The 18,103-nt window shown below is 50.0% G+C and overlaps 1 protein-coding gene across 3 annotated transcripts in view; it reads left to right on the top strand.

Annotated features, from left to right (window-relative positions):
- The window catches only part of LOC141094013 (uncharacterized), a 72,434-nt gene extending 56,340 nt beyond the window's left edge, over nt 1-16,094 (top strand). Inside the window, exons 3-17 of one of the 3 annotated variants that reach the window (XM_073579699.1) lie at nt 3,706-3,795; nt 3,879-3,995; nt 4,580-4,669; nt 4,751-4,867; nt 5,763-5,795; nt 5,974-6,039; nt 6,869-6,958; nt 7,042-7,158; nt 9,206-9,295; nt 9,379-9,495; nt 11,477-11,581; nt 11,646-11,744; nt 12,034-12,066; nt 14,251-14,316; nt 15,082-16,094. In XM_073579699.1, the coding sequence (XP_073435800.1) occupies nt 3,706-3,795; nt 3,879-3,995; nt 4,580-4,669; nt 4,751-4,867; nt 5,763-5,795; nt 5,974-6,039; nt 6,869-6,958; nt 7,042-7,158; nt 9,206-9,295; nt 9,379-9,495; nt 11,477-11,581; nt 11,646-11,744; nt 12,034-12,066; nt 14,251-14,316; nt 15,082-15,818 (1,967 nt within the window). In that variant the 3' untranslated portion in view covers nt 15,819-16,094. Of the gene's footprint in view, nt 1-3,705; nt 3,796-3,878; nt 3,996-4,579; nt 4,670-4,750; nt 4,868-5,762; nt 5,796-5,973; nt 6,040-6,868; nt 6,959-7,041; nt 7,159-9,205; nt 9,296-9,378; nt 9,496-11,476; nt 11,582-11,645; nt 11,745-12,033; nt 12,067-14,250; nt 14,317-15,081 lie in introns of those variants that run through there. The other 2 variants (XM_073579700.1, XM_073579701.1) reach the window with 2 other exon arrangements.
- Nucleotides 16,095-18,103: the final 2,009 nt, after the last annotated feature.

Here is an 18,103-nt window from a genome sequence, read left to right as displayed (position 1 = left end):
AGCCGCTCTGGACACGGGTCTACAGCCTGTTTTTCCAGATGTTATGGGGAAATAGGCTGAACCTAGTCAGGCGAGAGGTCACATATCGCACTAGGAGGGTTGGGTATGGTCAACCCAGTGATGTGTTTAGTAAACACTTTTGTCAAGACTAACATCGCCAACCTCTGATCAGAGAGGGCTCCTCCGTGGGTATTCTCCTGCAGGGGATGGCTTCTGCCCTTCTTCCAGGAATGGGAGACAGGAGGGCGGGTGAAGGACCTACGCACACCGCATGGACATCTCCCGGCTTACGCTACCCCGGTTCTGAAGGTAATCCGCCGGTGGGGTCTGGGAATGTAGGAGATCAAGACCATGTCGAGGAAATTCCTTGACAGGAGGGTCCTGTTGAGCCATTTCCAGAAACCTCTGGTGCTCAAAGATTGCCCAAGTCGGGATCTGGAGGGGCGGGCTGAGGATATTGAATTCTACACGGGTTCCCTTGAAGTTTTGGAACTTGGCTTGGCGCTGCTTCCATGGGAAACTGTATGTAAGGGACAACCTGAAGTGTAGGAACTCCGTAAATCGGGGTTGTCCCCGTGAGGTGTGTTGCGACACTCTGGAAAGCATGGAGCACTTCCTCCTTCAGTGTCCTTTTAATACAGGGGTCTACAGCAGGGTGGGTGCTTCCATAGGCTGGCCTCGGCTGGCACACCTTTCCTATGCGGAGTGGGCGTATGGGGCATTCAGATCCCTGGGTGGCTGAGATCGGGGCACTTTATTTCTAGTCAGTTTAGTCGTCAGGTTTTACACGTGGAACGCACTGTGCTTAGTGTCAACTCAGCAGAAAATCCTACCCCGGGACGAGGCTGTTAGGAGCATTCTGGGTGGCCTGGTGAAGGTGCGCTCTCTTGAGTATGACAGGCTGGGTGCAGCGAGGGCCTCTCTTCTCTGGAGAGGGTTCTCATTTAATGTACCCTAGGGCCTAGATAAGCAGGTAAGTGGTAGGGACCGGTAGAGAGGGACAGTCGAGGGACAGTTAGGTAGGCACGTGGTGAGTTAGGTTGGGTCAGGGAGGGAGAGACAGGGAAGGGTAGGTAGATAAATAGGGGCAGATGCCTAGACAGGTAGGGACGGCTGGTAGAGTAAGGATTGTTAGGATAGAAGCCTGTCATCTCCGGTTTCCTGGTGGCGGGTTGGCGGCTTTTCACTATCAGATTGTTGTTTTGCAGAAGTGAAATACTGATATAGGGCTTACGGGCACCAATCCTGGCTCTGGGTAAGTGTCGTAATATAGAGAGTGATGTAGCATTGCAGGGTGATGAATCTGTGGCTTACAGGGTTAATGCACCGGTCTTGTAAGCAGGAGGTCATGAGTTCCTCAGTGAGCTTATTTTTGTATTGTGGGGGTTTTTTTGTTTATGGTGGGGGGGGTTGGTGGTGGGTTTGTTATAGTTGTATTTGTTGTTATAGTTGTATTTGCTGTGTTTCAAAAAAAAAAAAAATTAAAAAAATGTAAAACAAAAAATAAAAAAAAACAACAAAAAAAGACAAAACAAAAAAAAAAAAATATAAATGTGTGGTTTATGGTTTTGATAGATGTGTTTTAAGCCAGGTGGCTTTTATGTTTCTTTTTGGGCGATGGACCAGAGTTTTCTTTGTCAGGTTTGGTGCGAAGTGTGTAGGTGCGCGAGTATTAATAGAATGTTTCTCCTCTCCTTGGGGGAGGTAGCCTGAGGAAGAGGAGATCCGGAGGAATCAAAAAGTGAAAAGACGAGTAAAGGACAGAAAACGGCATAAGAGAGAAAGATGATGGAGGAAGCTTCTCTGAGAAAGAAGAAGACAGAGTTTGATTTTTGTTTGCCTTTGGGGGGGTTGTTTTGGCTGGGGGCAGTCATGCTGGACTCGGACGGTTGCTTTTGCTAGGGTTTGCTTTTTGCTATTTATTGATTGTAAGTTTTGTATTTTTATAATAAAAGAGTTCACTACATACAGATTTATACAGTCACCACTAGAGGGAGCTCACTACATACAGAATTATACAGTCACCACTAAAGGGAGCTCACTACATAGAGAATTATACAGTCACCACTAGAGGGAGCTCACTACATACAGATTTATACAGTCACCACTAGAGGGAGCTCACTACATACAGATTTATACAGTCACCACTAGAGGGAGCTCACTGCATACAGATTTATACAGTCACCACTAGAGGGAGCTCACTACATAGAGAATTATACAGTCACCACTAGAGGGAGCTCACTACATACAGATTTATACAGTCACCACTAGAGGGAGCTCACTACATACAGATTTATACAGTCACCACTAGAGGGAGCTCACTACATACAGATTTATGCATCCACCACTAGGGGGAGCTCACTACATACAAATTTATACAGTCACCACTAGAGAGAGCTCACTACATACAGATTTATGCATCCACCACTAGGGGGAGCTCACTACATACAGATTTATACAGCCACCACTAGGGGGAGCTCACTACATACAGAATTATACAGTCACCACTAGAGGGAGCTCACTACATACAGATTTATGCATCCACCACTAGGGGGAGCTCACTACATACAGATTTATACAGCCACCACTAGGGGGAGCTCACTACATACAGATTTATACTGTCACCACTAGAGGGAGCTCACTACATAGATTTATACAGTCACCACTAGGAGGAGCTCACTACATACAGATTTATACAGCCACCACTAGAGGGAGCTCACTACTTACAGATTTATACAGCCACCACTAGAGGGAGCTCACTACTTACAGATTTATACAGCCACCACTAGGGGGAGCTCACTACATACAGAATTATACAGTCACCACTAGAGGGAGCTCACTACATACAGATTTATGCATCCACCACTAGGGGGAGCTCACTACATACAGATTTATACAGCCACCACTAGAGGGAGCTCACTACATACAGATTTATACAGTCACCACTAGAGGGAGCTCACTACATAGAGAATTATACAGTCACCACTAGGAGGAGCTCACTACATACAGATTTATACAGCCACCACTAGAGGGAGCTCACTACTTACAGATTTATACAGCCACCACTAGAGGGAGCTCACTACTTACAGATTTATACAGCCACCACTAGGGGGAGCTCACTACATACAGAATTATACAGTCACCACTAGAGTGAGCTCACTACATACAGATTTATACAGCCACCACTAGAGGGTGCTCACTACATACAGATTTATGCATCCACCACTGGGGGGGCTAACTACATACAGAATTATACAGTCACCACCACTAGAGGGAGCTCACTACATACAGATTTATACAGTCACCACTAGGAGGAGCTCACTACATACAGATGTATACAGCCACCACTAGGGGGAGCTCACTACATACAGATTTATACAGCCACCACTAGGGGGAGCTCTCTACATACAGATTTATACATCCACCACTGGGGGGGGCTCACTACATACAGATTTATACAGTCACCACTAGGAGGAGCTCACTACATACAGATTTATACAGCCACCACTAGAGTGAGCTCACTATATACAGATTTATACAGCCACCACTAGAGGGTGCTCACTACATACAGATTTATATAAATGTTTCAACTCCATTTTCTGTCCTTGGTAATCGCCCCTTAGGGGTAATGTCAGAGTTGCTGCTCCGTGGTGGATGTGGCTGCTCTCGGTTTTGTCCTATGTCGTTTCCATTTCTGTCTTTTAGTACTGGCGCAGGACCCTTGCGCTGCCAGTGGGCAGCCGGCTGCTGATGACTCTGCGGACAGGACAGAGGATTGTGGCTCTCCTCGGTCAGGTCAGTGATTGGCAGGTAGATAAGGAGCCTTGGTCACTCCGCTCAGTACTGACCCCTGTGTATTCTCTGTGGTTACCGATCAGCTGTGACCAGTGAAGTGACACAGGCCGCTCCATCCCCTCAGGCATCGCCGCCACCAACATCATCCCCACCGCCCAGAAGTGTGACGCCAGACCCTGACTCTTCCTCAGAGGGGCCAGGTAGGAGACGTTTCCCCCGGAGGTTCTCTGCCATTACACAGTGAGACCTGGGACCAGATGTGGATCAGGAAAAGCTCACTAAATGCAGATTCATAAAGTCACCACTAGAGGGAGCTCACTGTATACAGATTTATACAGCCACCACTAGGGGGAGATCACTACATACAGATTTATACAGCCACCAATAGAAGGAGCTCACTACATACAGATTTATACAGTCTCCACTAGAGGGAGCTCACTACATACAGATTTATACAGGCATCACTAGGAGGAGCTCACTACATACAGATTTATACAGACACCACTAGGAGGAGCTCACTACATACAGATTTATACAGCCACCACTAGAGGGAGCTCACTACATACAGATTTATACAGTCACCACTAGAGGGAGCTCACTACATACAGATTTATACAGGTATCACTAGAGGGAGCTCATTGCATACAGATTTATATAAATGTTTCAACTCCATTTTCTGTCCTTGGTCATCGCCCCCTAGGGGTTATGTCACAGAGTTGCAGCTCCGTGGTGGATGTGGCTGCTCTCGGTTTTGTCCTATGTAGTTTCCATTTCTGTCTTTTAGTACTGGCGCTGGACCCTTGCGCTGCCAGTGAGCAGCCGGCTGCTGATGACCCTGCGGACAGGACAGAGGATTGTGGCTCTCCTCGGTCAGGTCAGTGATTGACAGGTAGATATGGAGCCTCGGTCACTCCGCTCAGTACTGACCCGTGTATTCTCTGTGGTTACTGATCAGCTGTGACCAGTGAAGTGACACAGGCCGCTCCATCCCCTCAGGAATCACCGCCACCGACATCATTCCCACCGCCCAGAAGTGTGACGCCAGACCCGGACTCTTTCTCAGAAGGGCCAGGTAGGAGACGTTTCCCCCGGAGGTTCTCTGCCATTACACAGTGAGACCTCGGACCAGATGTGGATCAGGAAAAGCACACTAAATGCAGATTCATAAAGTCACCACTAGAGGGAGCTCACTGTATACAGATTTATACAGCCACCACTAGAGGGAGCTCACTGTATACAGATTTATACAGCCACCACTAGGGGGAGATCACTACATACAGATTTATACAGCCACCAATAGGAGCTCACTACATACAGATTTATACAGTCTCCACTAGAGGGAGCTCACTACATACAGATTTATACAGTCACCACTAGAGGGAGCTCACTACATACAGATTTATACAGTCACCACTAGAGGGAGCTCACTACATACAGATTTATACAGACATCACTAGGAGGAGCTCACTACATACAGATTTATACAGTCACCACTAGAGGGAGCTCACTACATACAGATTTATACAGTCACCACTAGAGGGAGCTCACTACATACAGATTTATACAGGCATCACTAGGAGGAGCTCACTACATTCAGATTTATACAGTCACCACTCTATAACGCCCCCCGTGACGTCAGGCCGGATCCAGTGCAGAAAGAGTCGTCATAAGAACAGAGGTAGGTGGTCCCGTATTATTATGGCGCGTGCACGGAGCACCCCCTGTCTGTCACAGCCGAGTTGGCAGGGACGCCTGAAGACCCAGTGAAGACTGCGATCCTCCAGTGTCATCTGTGGACCCCAGAGCTGGGCTGGTAAACCATCATGGCAGCTGCCAGATTATCAGACTCCAGGTGTCGGACTATAGGACTATTGCATCTTATCATGGAGTCCATTAGTCTGAATTTTGGGGGTACGGTGGGATGCGGCTGCAGTGATGACAGGGAATCTGTTCTGTTTTCCTTTCAGAAGTGCCAGACGACATGGATTTCCCCCTGGACAGTAAGTAGTCTTCCATAATGGGGGTAGTAGTAGTGTGGGTTGTTGCACTCTGTTGGGTAAACCAGCCCCTTTTCCACTGATATTGTTGTCGGACCACCAGACACCTTCCTTCTATTTTGTCATGATGTCATGGCGCCGGCTTCTTGGTGACGGCGCCATCTCTGGTGATTTCTTACAGTTATCTTGAAGGAAGAGAGCGACGACGAGGAGTATGGAGCGGACATCAGCAAGGAGCCGGGCTCAGGTACCACGACATTTGGTGGGCCATGCCCTGATGGGGGTCTGACCTCTAGGACCCCACCCAATCCTGAGGGTAAAGGAGGCTGCAATAGACAGTGTATGCCCTGCAGGGCCCTGGGCTAATTCACAGCCGTAGAACTACATTTTGGTATAAGAAGGAGTACTCCGCTCAGGGTAATAATGGAGGAGTCTGTCAGCTGCCAGAAGAGGAAGGAGACTGATCCTGTCCAGAACCAACAGGGACACATGATCCCTAACTCCGAGCTTTCAATGGGCAGAAAGGTAATTCACTGCCCTAACACTACATGGTGATATAAGTAGGAGAATTCCGGTGAGGGTAATATAGGAGGAAACTGTCAGCTGCCAGAGGGGGAAGGAGACTGATCCCGTTCAGCACCAGCAGGGACACATGGTCCAGAACACTGAGCTTTTCATGGGCAGCAAGGTAATTCACAACTCTAGCACTACATGGCAGTATAAGTAGGAGGACTCCGATGAGGGTAATATAGGAAAAAACTGTGAGCTGCCAGAAGGGGAAGGAGTCTGATCCTGTCGAGCACCAGCAGGGACACATGATCCTGAGCACCGGGCAGCTAGGGGAAGCTCACCACAAATAGATTTATACATCCACTACTAGTGGGAGATCACTACATACAGATTTATACAGCCACCACTAGAGGGAGGTCACTACATACAGATTTATTTAAATGTTTTAACTCCATTTTCTGTCCTTGGTCATCGCCTCCTAGGGGTTATGTCACAGAGTTGCAGCTCCGTGGTGGATGTGGCTGCTCTCAGTTTTGTCCTATGTAGTTTCCATTTCTGTCTTTTAGTACTGGCACTGGACCCTTGCGCTGCCAGTGAGCAGCCGGCTGCTGATGACCCTGCGGACAGGACAGAGGATTGTGGCTCTCCTCGGTCAGGTCAGTGATTGACAGGTAGATATGGAGCCTCGGTCACTCCGCTCAGTACTGACCCCTGTGTATTCTCTGTGGTTACTGATCAGCTGTGACCAGTGAAGTGACACAGGCCGCTCCATCCCCTCAGGCATCGCCGCCACCAACATCATCCCCACCGCCCAGAAGTGTGACGCCAGACCCCGACTCTTCCTCAGAGGGGCCAGGTAGGAGACGTTTCCCCCGGAGGTTCTCTGCCATTACACAGTGAGACCTGGGACCAGATGTGGATCAGGAAAAGCTCACTAAATATAGATTCATAAAGTCACCACTAGAGGGAGCTCACTACAGATTCAAACAGCCATCACTAGAGGGAGCTCACTACATACAGATTTATACAGTCACCACTAGGGGAGCTCACTACATACAGATTTATACAGTCACCACTAGAGGGAGCTCAATTACATACATTACATACAGATTTATACAGCCACCACTAGAGGGAGTTCATTGCATACAGATTTACAGTGCCTTGCAAAAGTATTCAGCCCCCTGGAACTTTTCAACCTTTTCCCACATATCATGCTTCAAACATAAAAATACCAAATGTAAATTTTTGGTGGAGAATCTACAACAAGTGGGACACAATTGTGAAGTTGAACGAAATTTATTGGTTATCTTCAATTTTTGTGGAGATTCAAAAACTGAAAAGTGGGGCGTGCAATATTATTCGGTCCCTTTAACTTAATACTTTGTTGTGCCACCTTTTGCTGCGATTACAGCTGCAGTCGCTTGGGATATGTCTCTATCAGTTGTGTACATGGAGAGACTGAAATTCTTGCCCATTCTTCCTTGGCAAACAGCTCGAGCTCAGTGAGGTTTGATGGAGATCGTTTGTTGTCAGCAGTTTTCAGCTCTTTCCACAGATTCTCGATTGGATTCAGGTCTGGACTGTGACTTGGCCATTCTAACACCTGGATACGTTTATCTGTGAACCATTCCATTGTAGATTTTGCTTTATGTTTGGCATCATTGTCTCGTTGGAAGACAAATCTCCGTCCCAGTCTCAGGTCTTTTGCAGACTCCAACAGGTTTTCTTCAAGAATGGCCCTGTATTTGGCTCCATCCATCTTCCCATCAATTTTAACTATCTTCCCTGTCCCTGCTGAAGAAAAGCAGGCCCAAATCATGATGCTGCCACCACCATGTTTGACAGTGGGGATGGTGTGTTCAGGGTGATGAGCTGTGTTGCCTTTACGCCAAACATATCATTTGGCATTGTTGCCAAAAAGTTTGATTTTGGATTCATCTGACCAGAGCACCTTCTTTCACGTGTTTGGTGTGTCTCCCAGATGGCTTGTTGCAAACTTTAAATAACATCTTTTATGGATATCTGAGAAATGGCTTTCTTCTTGCCACTCTTCCATAAAGGCCAGATTTGTGCAGTGTAGGACTGATTGTTGTCCTATGGACAGACTGTCCCACCTCAGCTGTAGATCTCTGCAGTTCATCCAGAGTGATCATGGGCCTCTTGGCTGCATCTCTGATCGGTCTTCTCCTTGTTTGAAATGAAAGTTTAGAGGGACGGCCGGGTCTTGGTAGATATGCAGTGGTATGATACTCCTTCCATTTCAATATGATCGCTTGCCCAGTGCTCCTTGGAATGTTTAAAGTTTTGGAAATCATTTTGTATCCAATTCCGGCTTTAAACTTCACCACAGTATCAGGGACCTGCCTGTTGTGTTCCTTGGTCTTCATGATGCTCTCTGTGCTTCATACAGAACCCTGAGTCTATCACAGAGCAGGTGCATTTATACGGAGACTTGATTACACACAGGTGGATTATATTTATCATCATTAGTCATTTAGGACAACATTGGATCATTCAGAGATCCACAATGAACTTCTGGAGTGAGTTTGCTGCACTGAAAGTAAAGGGGCCGAATAATATTGCACGCCCCACTTTTCAGTTTTTGAATTTCCACAAAAATTTAAAATAACCAATAAATTTCGTTCAACTTCAGAATTGTGTCCCACTTGTTGATTCTTCACCAAAAATTTACATTTGCTATCTTTATGTTAGAAGCATATGTGGGAAAAGGTTGAAACGTTCCAGGGGGCCGAATACTTTCTCAAGGCACTGTATAAAAATGTTTCAACTCCATTTTCTGTGCTTGGTAATCGCCCCCTAGGGGTAATGTCAGAGTTGCTGCTCCGTGGTGGATGTGGCTGCTCTCGGTTTTGTCCTATGTCGTTTCCATTTCTGTCTTTTAGTACTGGCGCCGGACCCTTGCTCTGCCAGTGAGGAGCCGGCTGCTGATGACCCTACGGACAGGACAGAGGATTGTGGCTCTCCTCGGTCAAGTCAGTGATTGACAAGTAGATATGGAGCCTCGGTCACTCCGCTCAGTACTGACCCCTGTGTATTCTCTGTGGTTACCGATCAGCTGTGACCAGTGAAGTGACACAGGCCGCTCCATCCCCTCAGGAATCACCACCACCGACATCATTCCCACCGCCCAGAAGTGTGACGCCAGACCCGGACTCTTCCTCAGAGGGGCCAGGTAGGAGAAGTTTCCCCCGGAGGTTCTCTGATCAGTCGTAGTATCAGGATTAGGCTGAGGCACTGGATTAGGATCAAGTGTAGAATCAGGATTAGGCTGAGGCACTGGATTAGGATCAGTCATAGTGTCAGGATTAGGCTGAGGCACTGGATTAGGATCAAGTGTAGAGTCAGGATTAGGCTGAGGCACTGGATTAGGATCAAGTGTAGAGTCAGGATTAGGCTGAGGCACTGGATTAGGATCAAGTGTAGAGTCAGGATTAGGCTGAGGCACTGGATTAGGATCAAGCGTAGAGTCAGGATTAGGCTGAGGCACTGGATTAGGATCAAGCGTAGGATCAGTCATAGTGTCAGGATTAGGCTGAGGCACTGGATTAGGATCAAATGTAGAGTCAGGATTAGGCTGAGGCACTGGATTAGGATCACGCGTAGAGTCAGGATTAGGCTGAAGCACTGGATTAGGATCAGGCCTAGTGTCAGGATTAGGCTGAGTCACTGGATTAGGATCAGGCATAGTATCAGGATTAGGCTGAGGCACTGGATTAGTTTCAGGCGTAGTGTCAGGATTAGGCTGAGGCACTGGATTAGGATCAAGCGTATGATCAGGCGTAGTGTCAGGATTAGGCTGAGGCACTGGATTAGGATCAAGCGTAGAGTCAGGATTAGGCTGAGGCACTGGTTTAGTTTCAGGCGTAGTCAGGAATAGTTTCAGGCGTATTGTCAGGATAAGGCTGAGGCACTGGATTAGGATCAGGCGTAGTGTCAGGAATAGTTTCAGGCGTAGTGTCAGGATAAGGCTGAGGCACTGGATTAGGATCAGGCGTAGAGTCAGGATTAGGCTGAGGCACTGGATTAGTTTCAGGCGTAGTCAGGAATAGTTTCAGGCGTATTGTCAGGATAAGGCTGAGGCACTGGATTAGGATCAGGCGTAGTGTCAGGAATAGTTTCAGGCGTAGTGTCAGGATAAGGCTGAGGCACTGGATTAGGATCAAGCGTAGAGTCAGGATTAGGCTGAGGCACTGGATTAGGATCAGGCGTAGTGTCAGGATTAGGCTGAGGCACTGGATTAGTTTCAGGCGTAGTGTCAGGATTAGGCTGAGGCACTGGATTAGGATCAAGCGTAGAGTCAGGATTAGGCTCAGGCACTGGATTAGGATCAGGCGTAGTGTCAGGATTAGGCTGAGGCACTGGATTAGTTTCAGGCGTAGTGTCAGGAATAGTTTCAGGCGTAGTGTCAGGATTAGGCTGAGGCACTGGATTAGGATCAAGCGTAGAGTCAGGATTAGGCTGAGGCACTGGATTAGTTTCAGGCGTAGTGTCGGGAATAGTTTCAGGTGTAGAGTCAGGATTAGGCTGAGGCACTGGATTAGGATCAAGCGTAGAGTCAGGATTAGGCTGAGGCACTGGATTAGGATCAGGCGTAGTGTCAGGATTAGGCTGAGGCACTGGATTAGTTTCAGGCGTAGTGTCAGGAATAGTTTCAGGCGTAGTGTCAGGATTAGGCTGAGGCACTGGATTAGGATCAAGCGTAGAGTCAGGATTAGGCTCAGGCACTGGATTAGGATCAGGCGTAGTGTCAGGATTAGGCTGAGGCACTGGATTAGTTTCAGGCGTAGTGTCAGGAATAGTTTCAGGCGTAGTGTCAGGATTAGGCTGAGGCACTGGATTAGGATCAGGCGTAGAGTCAGGATTAGGCTGAGGCACTGGATTAGTTTCAGGCGTAGTGTCAGGAATAGTTTCAAGTGTAGTGTCAGGATTAGGCTGAGGCACTGGATTAGGATCAGGCGTGGTGTCCGGATTAGATTGAGGCACTGGATTAGGATTGGATGTAAGTATTAGAAACAATCTCTTTAGCCGCACAAATACAGACTGTCCTATGAGACTGGTAGATTTGTCTGCTGCTGCCTGACAGTCCAGTCCTGCTGATGCCAGATTATCCGACTCTTGTGTATACAAGAGTACATTTTGTCTGTTTTCCATAGAGGTGATCGTAGTGTCCCCAAGGTCAGACATGGAAGCAGCGCCCTCTGCAGGGATGGAGGACACTGGTGACAGAAGAGAGGCTGCTTCTCCCGCTGGGGTCACAGGTGAGGGTGTCGCTGTCCCCTCCTTACTACAGATTTGCCTCCTTACCCTCCTTTTATCCTCCAGGCACCCCAGGGTCCATCCACACATCAGATTCTGGCTCTACAGCGCCCCCCGTGACGTCAGGCCGGATCCGGTGCAGAAAGAGTCGTCCTAAGAAGAGAGGTAGGTGGTCCCGTATTATCAGGGAGCGTGCACAGAGCGCCCCCTGTCTGTCACAACTGAGATGGCAGGGACGCCTGAAGACCCAGAGAAGGCCGTGATCCTCCGGTGTCATCTGTGAACCCCAGAGCTGGGCTGGTAAACCATCATGGCAGCTGCCAGATTATCAGACTCCAGGTGCCGGACTATAGGACTGTTGCATCTTATCATGGAGTCCATTAGCCTGAATCTTGGGGGTACGGCGGGATGCGGCTGCAGTGATGACAGGGAATCTGTTCTGCTTTCCTTCCAGAAGTGCCAGACGACGTGGATTTCCCCCTGGACAGTGAGTAGTCTTCCATAATGGGGGTAGTATTATTATTATTATTATTATTATTATTATTATTATTATTTATTTATATAGCACCATCGATTCCATGGTGCTGTACATGAGAAGGGGTTACATACAAATTACAGATATCACTTACAGTAAACAAACTAAGAATGACAGACTGGTACAGAGGAGAGAGGACCCTGCCCTTTCGGGCTTACATGCTACAGGATGGTGGGGAAGGAGACAGTAGGTTGGTGGGCTGCAGCAGTTTCGGTGTTGGTTGAGGTGATATCACTGGTAGTGGTGAGAGAGAAGGAGGTAGCGGGGTCATTGCAGGCTGTAGGCTTTCTTGAAGAGGTAGGTTTTCAGGTTCCGGCTGAAGGATCAGAGTGTGGTTGATAGTCGGACGTGTTGGGGCAAAGAATTCCAGAGAATAGGGGCTATTCGGGAGAAGTCTTGGAGGCGGTTGGGTGAGGAGTGAATAAGTGTGGAGGAGAGATGGAGGTCTTGGGAGGACCGGAGATTACGTGAGGGAAGGTATCGGGAGATTAGTTCAGAGACATATGGGGGAGACAGGTTATAGATGGCCTTGTAGGTCAGTGTTAGTAATGTGAACTGGAAACGCTGAGGGAATGGGAGCCAGTGACGAGATTTGCAGAGGGGAGAAGCGGAGGAGTAGGGAGGAGAGAGATGAATTATTCGGGCGGCAGAGTTAAGGATGGACTGGAGAGGTGCGAGGGTGTTAGCAGGGAGACCACAGAAAAGGATGTTGCAGTAGTCGAGGCGGGAGATGATGAGGGCATGCACAAGCATTTTAGTAGATTGAGGGTAAAGGAAAGGATGGATTCTGGAAATATTTTTGAGCTGGAGGCGACAGGAGGTAGAAAGAGATTGGATGTGCGGTTTGAAGGACAGGGAAGAGTCAAAGGTTACTCCGAGGTAGCGGACTTCTGGTACTGGGGAAAGTGTGATGTCATTAATTGTTATGGCTAGGTCGGGTAAAGAAGGTCTGTGAGATGGAGGAAAGATGATGAGTTCAGATTTGTCTACATTGAGCTTGAGGAAGCGAGAGGAGAAGAAGGAGGATATGGCTGATAGACACTCTGGGATTATGGACAGCAGAGAGGTGATCTGTAGTAGGAGGCAGTGGTCAACTGTGTCGCATGTAGAGGACAGGTGTAGAAGCAGGAGTATAGAGTATTGTCCATTTGATTTGGCTTTAAGTAGGTCGTTAGTAATTTTGGTCAGGGCTGTCTCAGTGGAGTGATGGGGGCGGAAACCAGATTGTAGATTGTCAAAGAGCAAGTTAGATGATAGGTGGGAGGAAAGTTCAGCGTGGACGTGCTGCTCCAAGTGTTTGGAAGCGAATGGAAGCAACGATATTGGGCGATAGCTGGACATAGCGGTTGGGTCGAGGGTTGGCTTTTTAAGGATAGGTGTGATTGTGGCATGCTTGAAAGCAGAAGGGAAGGTACCGGACGTTAGTGATAGGTTGAAGAGGTGGGTTAGGGATGGGATAAGTGTGGTGGTGAGGTTGGGGAGGAGGTGGGATGGGATGGGGTCAAGTGCACAGGTTGTGAGGTGCGATTTGGAGAAGAGGCGACTAAGCTCCCCTTCAGTGATGTTGGAGAGTGAGGTTATGGGGTTTGGGCATTGGTCTGGTATACAAAGGGGTTGTGGTGGTTGAGTGATGAAGACTTGCCTTGTTTGGTCAATCTTGTTTTTGAAGTGTGTGGCAAAGTCCTCGGCAGAGATGAGGGAGGTTGGAGGAGGCAATGGTGGGCGGAGGAGGGAGTTGAAAGTTTTGAATAACTGTTTGGGGTTGTATGATAGGGAAGATACGAGGGTTGTGAAGTAGGCCTGCTTAGCAGCGGAGAGGGCAGATTTGAAATCGAGTGTTGCCTGTTTGAATGTGGTGAAGTCATCTTGCGAATTTGTTTTCTTCCAGCGCCGCTCTGCAATCCTGGACACTTGCCGAAGCTTTTTAGTGGTGTTATTGTGCCAGGGTTGTCTGTTGATAGGTCGCATTCTGCCATGAACGAGAGGGGCAACCGTGTCAATAACTGAGTAGTGTGGGTTGTTGCACTTTGTTGGGTCGTCCATCCCTTTTTCCGCTGACATTGTTGTCGGACCACCAGACACCTTCCTCCTGTCTTGTCATGATGTCACGGCGCCATCTCTGGTGATTTCTTACAGTTATCATGAAGGAAGAGAGCAACGACGAGGAGTACGGAGCGGACATCAGCACGGAGCCAGGCTCAGGTACCACGCCATTTGGTGGGCCATCCCCTGATGGGGGTCTGACCTCTAGAACCAAACCCAATCCTGAGGGTAAAGGGGGCCGTACTAGACAGTGTATGCCCTGCAGAGCCCTCGGCTAATTCACAGCCCTAGCACTACATTTTGGTATAAGTAGGACTACTCCGCTCAGGGTAATAATGGAGGAATCTGTCAGCTGCCAGAGGGGGAAGGAGACTAATCCTGTCCAGAACCAACAGGGACACATGATCCCGAACACCGAGCTTTCAATGTGCAGAAAGGTAATTCAAAGCTTTAGCACTACATGGTGATATAAGTAGGAGGACTTCTGTGAGGGTATTATAGGAAGAAACTGTCAGCTGCCAGAAGGGGAAGGAGACTGATCCTGTTCACCACCAGCAGAGACACATGATCCTGAGCACCAAGCTTTCAATGGGCAGCAAGGTAATTCATAGTCTTAACACTACATAATGGTATAAGTAGGAGGACTCTGGTGAGGGTAATATAGGAGGAAACTGTCAGGTGCCAGAGGGGGAAGGAGACTGATCCTGACCAGAACCCTCAGGGACACATGGTCCTAAGCACCGAGCTTTGCATGGGCAGCAAGGTAATGCACAGTCCTAGTACTACATAATGGTATAAGTAGGAGGACTCCGGTGAGGGTATTATAGGAGGAAACTGTCAGCTGCCAGAGGGGGAAGGAGACCGATCCTGTCCAGGACCACCAGGCACACATGATCCTGAGCACTGTTCTCTTTTCTTTTGCAGGCGCTGACGATCCTCGTAGCTCTGGTGTTTGTATCACACAGAATGGCTCCAGTAATCCCCAGTGGTCCGCAAAAAAATCCAGCAAAGGTAGGAAAAAAAAGCGCAGCCCGGCCTTCCAGAAGCCCCTGCTTGTACGGAGCACGCCGGACGCGGCCAGCCTCATGTTCGTCATCCCCAGCGAAGGAATGGAGTCCGTGACAGAGACGAAGAAGAAAAGGAAACGCAAAGAGGAGAAGTACGAGGAGCTGCACTGGTGCGACGTCTGTGACGACTGCTTCCCTGAGGCGGCGGCTCTGGAGGAGCACATGAAGGCACACCTAGAGCAGCCGCAGGAGGACTTCGACTGTGAAGATTGCGGTAGCGTCTTTGACTCAGCCTCCGAGCTGGACGAGCACCGATCCAAGAAACACAGCAAGCTGCGCTACTGCTGCGAAATCTGCGGCATCCAATACAACTACAAGTCCCAATTCGTCATCCACCTGAGGGCGCACTCCGGGGAGAGACCCTTCTCCTGCGACGTCTGCGGCCAGGCGTTCGGCCACAAGTGCAGCCTGGTCATCCACCAGCGGAAGCACACGGGCGTCACCCCGCACCAGTGTGGGAAGTGCAAGAAGATGATGGACACTCGCAAGGATCTGGTGAAACACAAGAAGATGCGATATTGCCCCGACTGCAAAAAGTGCTACACGTGCCGGAGCTTCGCCAAACACCGGATCAAGAACTGCACCAAGGTGTAGGCAGCGAGGGGCCGAGACCCCCAGGGGAGATCGACTGCTGGCCAAGGAGACTAACCCGCTGGTGCAGACCACTGTTGTCTCCGGCAGTGGCCCCCGGGGGCGCTCCACACCTGTAGCTCCAGGATCCCATCTCTGTAGGAACAGTTAACACTTCATTCTGTAGCGGATGATGACTACCCCCTGCCCGATGACTACCCCCAGCCCAACGCTCTGTAGTTTGTATCAGGAATTTCTTCATTTTCTAAAATAAAAGGAAACCGTTTTCTACAAAAATCATCTCGTGTCAGAGTATCATCACTACTACCACCATCATCTGTATACACTGTGCAGCCCCTCAGTCCTCTCCTCACACCGAGTCCTGTGTCCTCTCTCCCTGCTGTATACAGTGTGCGGCCCCTCAGTCCTCTCCACACCGAGTCCTGTGTCCTCTCTCACTGCTATATACAGTGTGCGGCCCCTCAGTCCTCTCCTCACACCGAGTCCTGTGTCCTCTCTCCCTGCTGTATACATTGTGCGGCCCCTCAGTCCTCTCCTCACACCGACTCCTGTGTCCTCACTCCCTGCTGTATACAGTGTGCGGCCCCTCAGTCCTCTCCTCACACCGAGTCCTGTGTCCTCACTCCCTGCTGTATACAGTGTGCGGCCCCTCAGTCCTCTCCTCACACCGAGTCCTGTGTCCTCTCTCCCTGCTGTATACAGTGTGCGGCCCCTCAGTCCTCTCCTCACACCGAGTCCTGTGTCCTCTCTCCCTGCTGTATACATTGTGCAGCCCCTCAGTCCTCTCCTCACACCGAGTCCTGTGTCCTCTCTCCCTGCTGTATACAGTGTGCGGCCCCTCAGTCCTCTCCACACCGAGTCCTGTGTCCTCTCTCCCTGTTGTATACAGTGTGCGGCCCCTCAGTCCTCTCCTCACACCGAGTCCTGTGTCCTCTCTCCCTGCTGTATGCAGTGTGCGGCCCCTCAGTCCTCTCCTCACACCGAGTCCTGTGTCCTCTCTCTCTGCTGTATACAGTGTGCGGCCCCTCAGTCCTCTCCTCACACCGAGTCCTGTGTCCTCTCTCCCTGCTGTATACAGTGTGCGGCCCCTCAGTCCTCTCCTCACACCGAGTCCTGTGTCCTCTCTCCCTGCTGCATACAGTGTGCGGCCCCTCAGTCCTCTCCTCACACCGAGTCCTGTGTCCTCTCTCCCTGCTGTATACAGTGTGCGGCCCCTCAGTCCTCTCCTCACACCGAGTCCTGTGTCCTCTCTCCCTGCTGTATACAGTGTGCGGCCCCTCAGTCGTCTCCTCACACCGAGTCCTGTGTCCTCTCTCCCTGCTATATCCATTATGCGGCCCCTCAGTCCTCTCCTCACACCGAGTCCTGTGTCCTCTCTCCCTGCTGTATGCAGTGTGCGGCCCCTCAGTCCTCTCCTCACACCGAGTCCTGTGTCCTCTCTCTCTGCTGTATACAGTGTGCGGCCCCTCAGTCCTCTCCTCACACCGAGTCCTGTGTCCTCTCTCCCTGCTGTATACAGTGTGCGGCCCCTCAGTCCTCTCCTCACACCGAGTCCTGTGTCCTCTCTCCCTGCTGTATACAGTGTGCGGCCCCTCAGTCCTCTCCTCACACCGAGTCCTGTGTCCTCTCTCCCTGCTGTATACATTGTGCGGCCCCTCAGTCCTCTCCTCACACCGAGTCCTGTGTCCTCTCTCCCTGCTGTATACAGTGTGCGGCCCCTCAGTCCTCTCCACACCGAGTCCTGTGTCCTCTCTCCCTGTTGTATACAGTGTGCGGCCCCTCAGTCCTCTCCTCACACCGAGTCCTGTGTCCTCTCTCCCTGCTGTATGCAGTGTGCGGCCCCTCAGTCCTCTCCTCACACCGAGTCCTGTGTCCTCTCTCTCTGCTGTATACAGTGTGCGGCCCCTCAGTCCTCTCCTCACACCGAGTCCTGTGTCCTCTCTCCCTGCTGTATACAGTGTGCGGCCCCTCAGTCCTCTCCTCACACCGAGTCCTGTGTCCTCTCTCCCTGCTGTATACAGTGTGCGGCCCCTCAGTCCTCTCCTCACACCGAGTCCTGTGTCCTCTCTCCCTGCTGTATACAGTGTGCGGCCCCTCAGTCCTCTCCTCACACCGAGTCCTGTGTCCTCTCTCCCTGCTGTATACAGTGTGCGGCCCCTCAGTCGTCTCCTCACACCGAGTCCTGTGTCCTCTCTCCCTGCTATATCCATTATGCGGCCCCTCAGTCCTCTCCTCACACCGAGTCCTGTGTCCTCTCTCCCTGCTGTATGCAGTGTGCGGCCCCTCAG

This window comes from Dendrobates tinctorius, unplaced genomic scaffold, assembly GCF_039654945.1.
Source record: "Dendrobates tinctorius isolate UK_male_01 unplaced genomic scaffold, ASM3965494v1 ptg000063l, whole genome shotgun sequence".
Lineage (NCBI taxonomy): Eukaryota > Metazoa > Chordata > Amphibia > Anura > Dendrobatidae > Dendrobates > Dendrobates tinctorius.
This window is presented reverse-complemented; position numbering and strand designations above follow the sequence as displayed.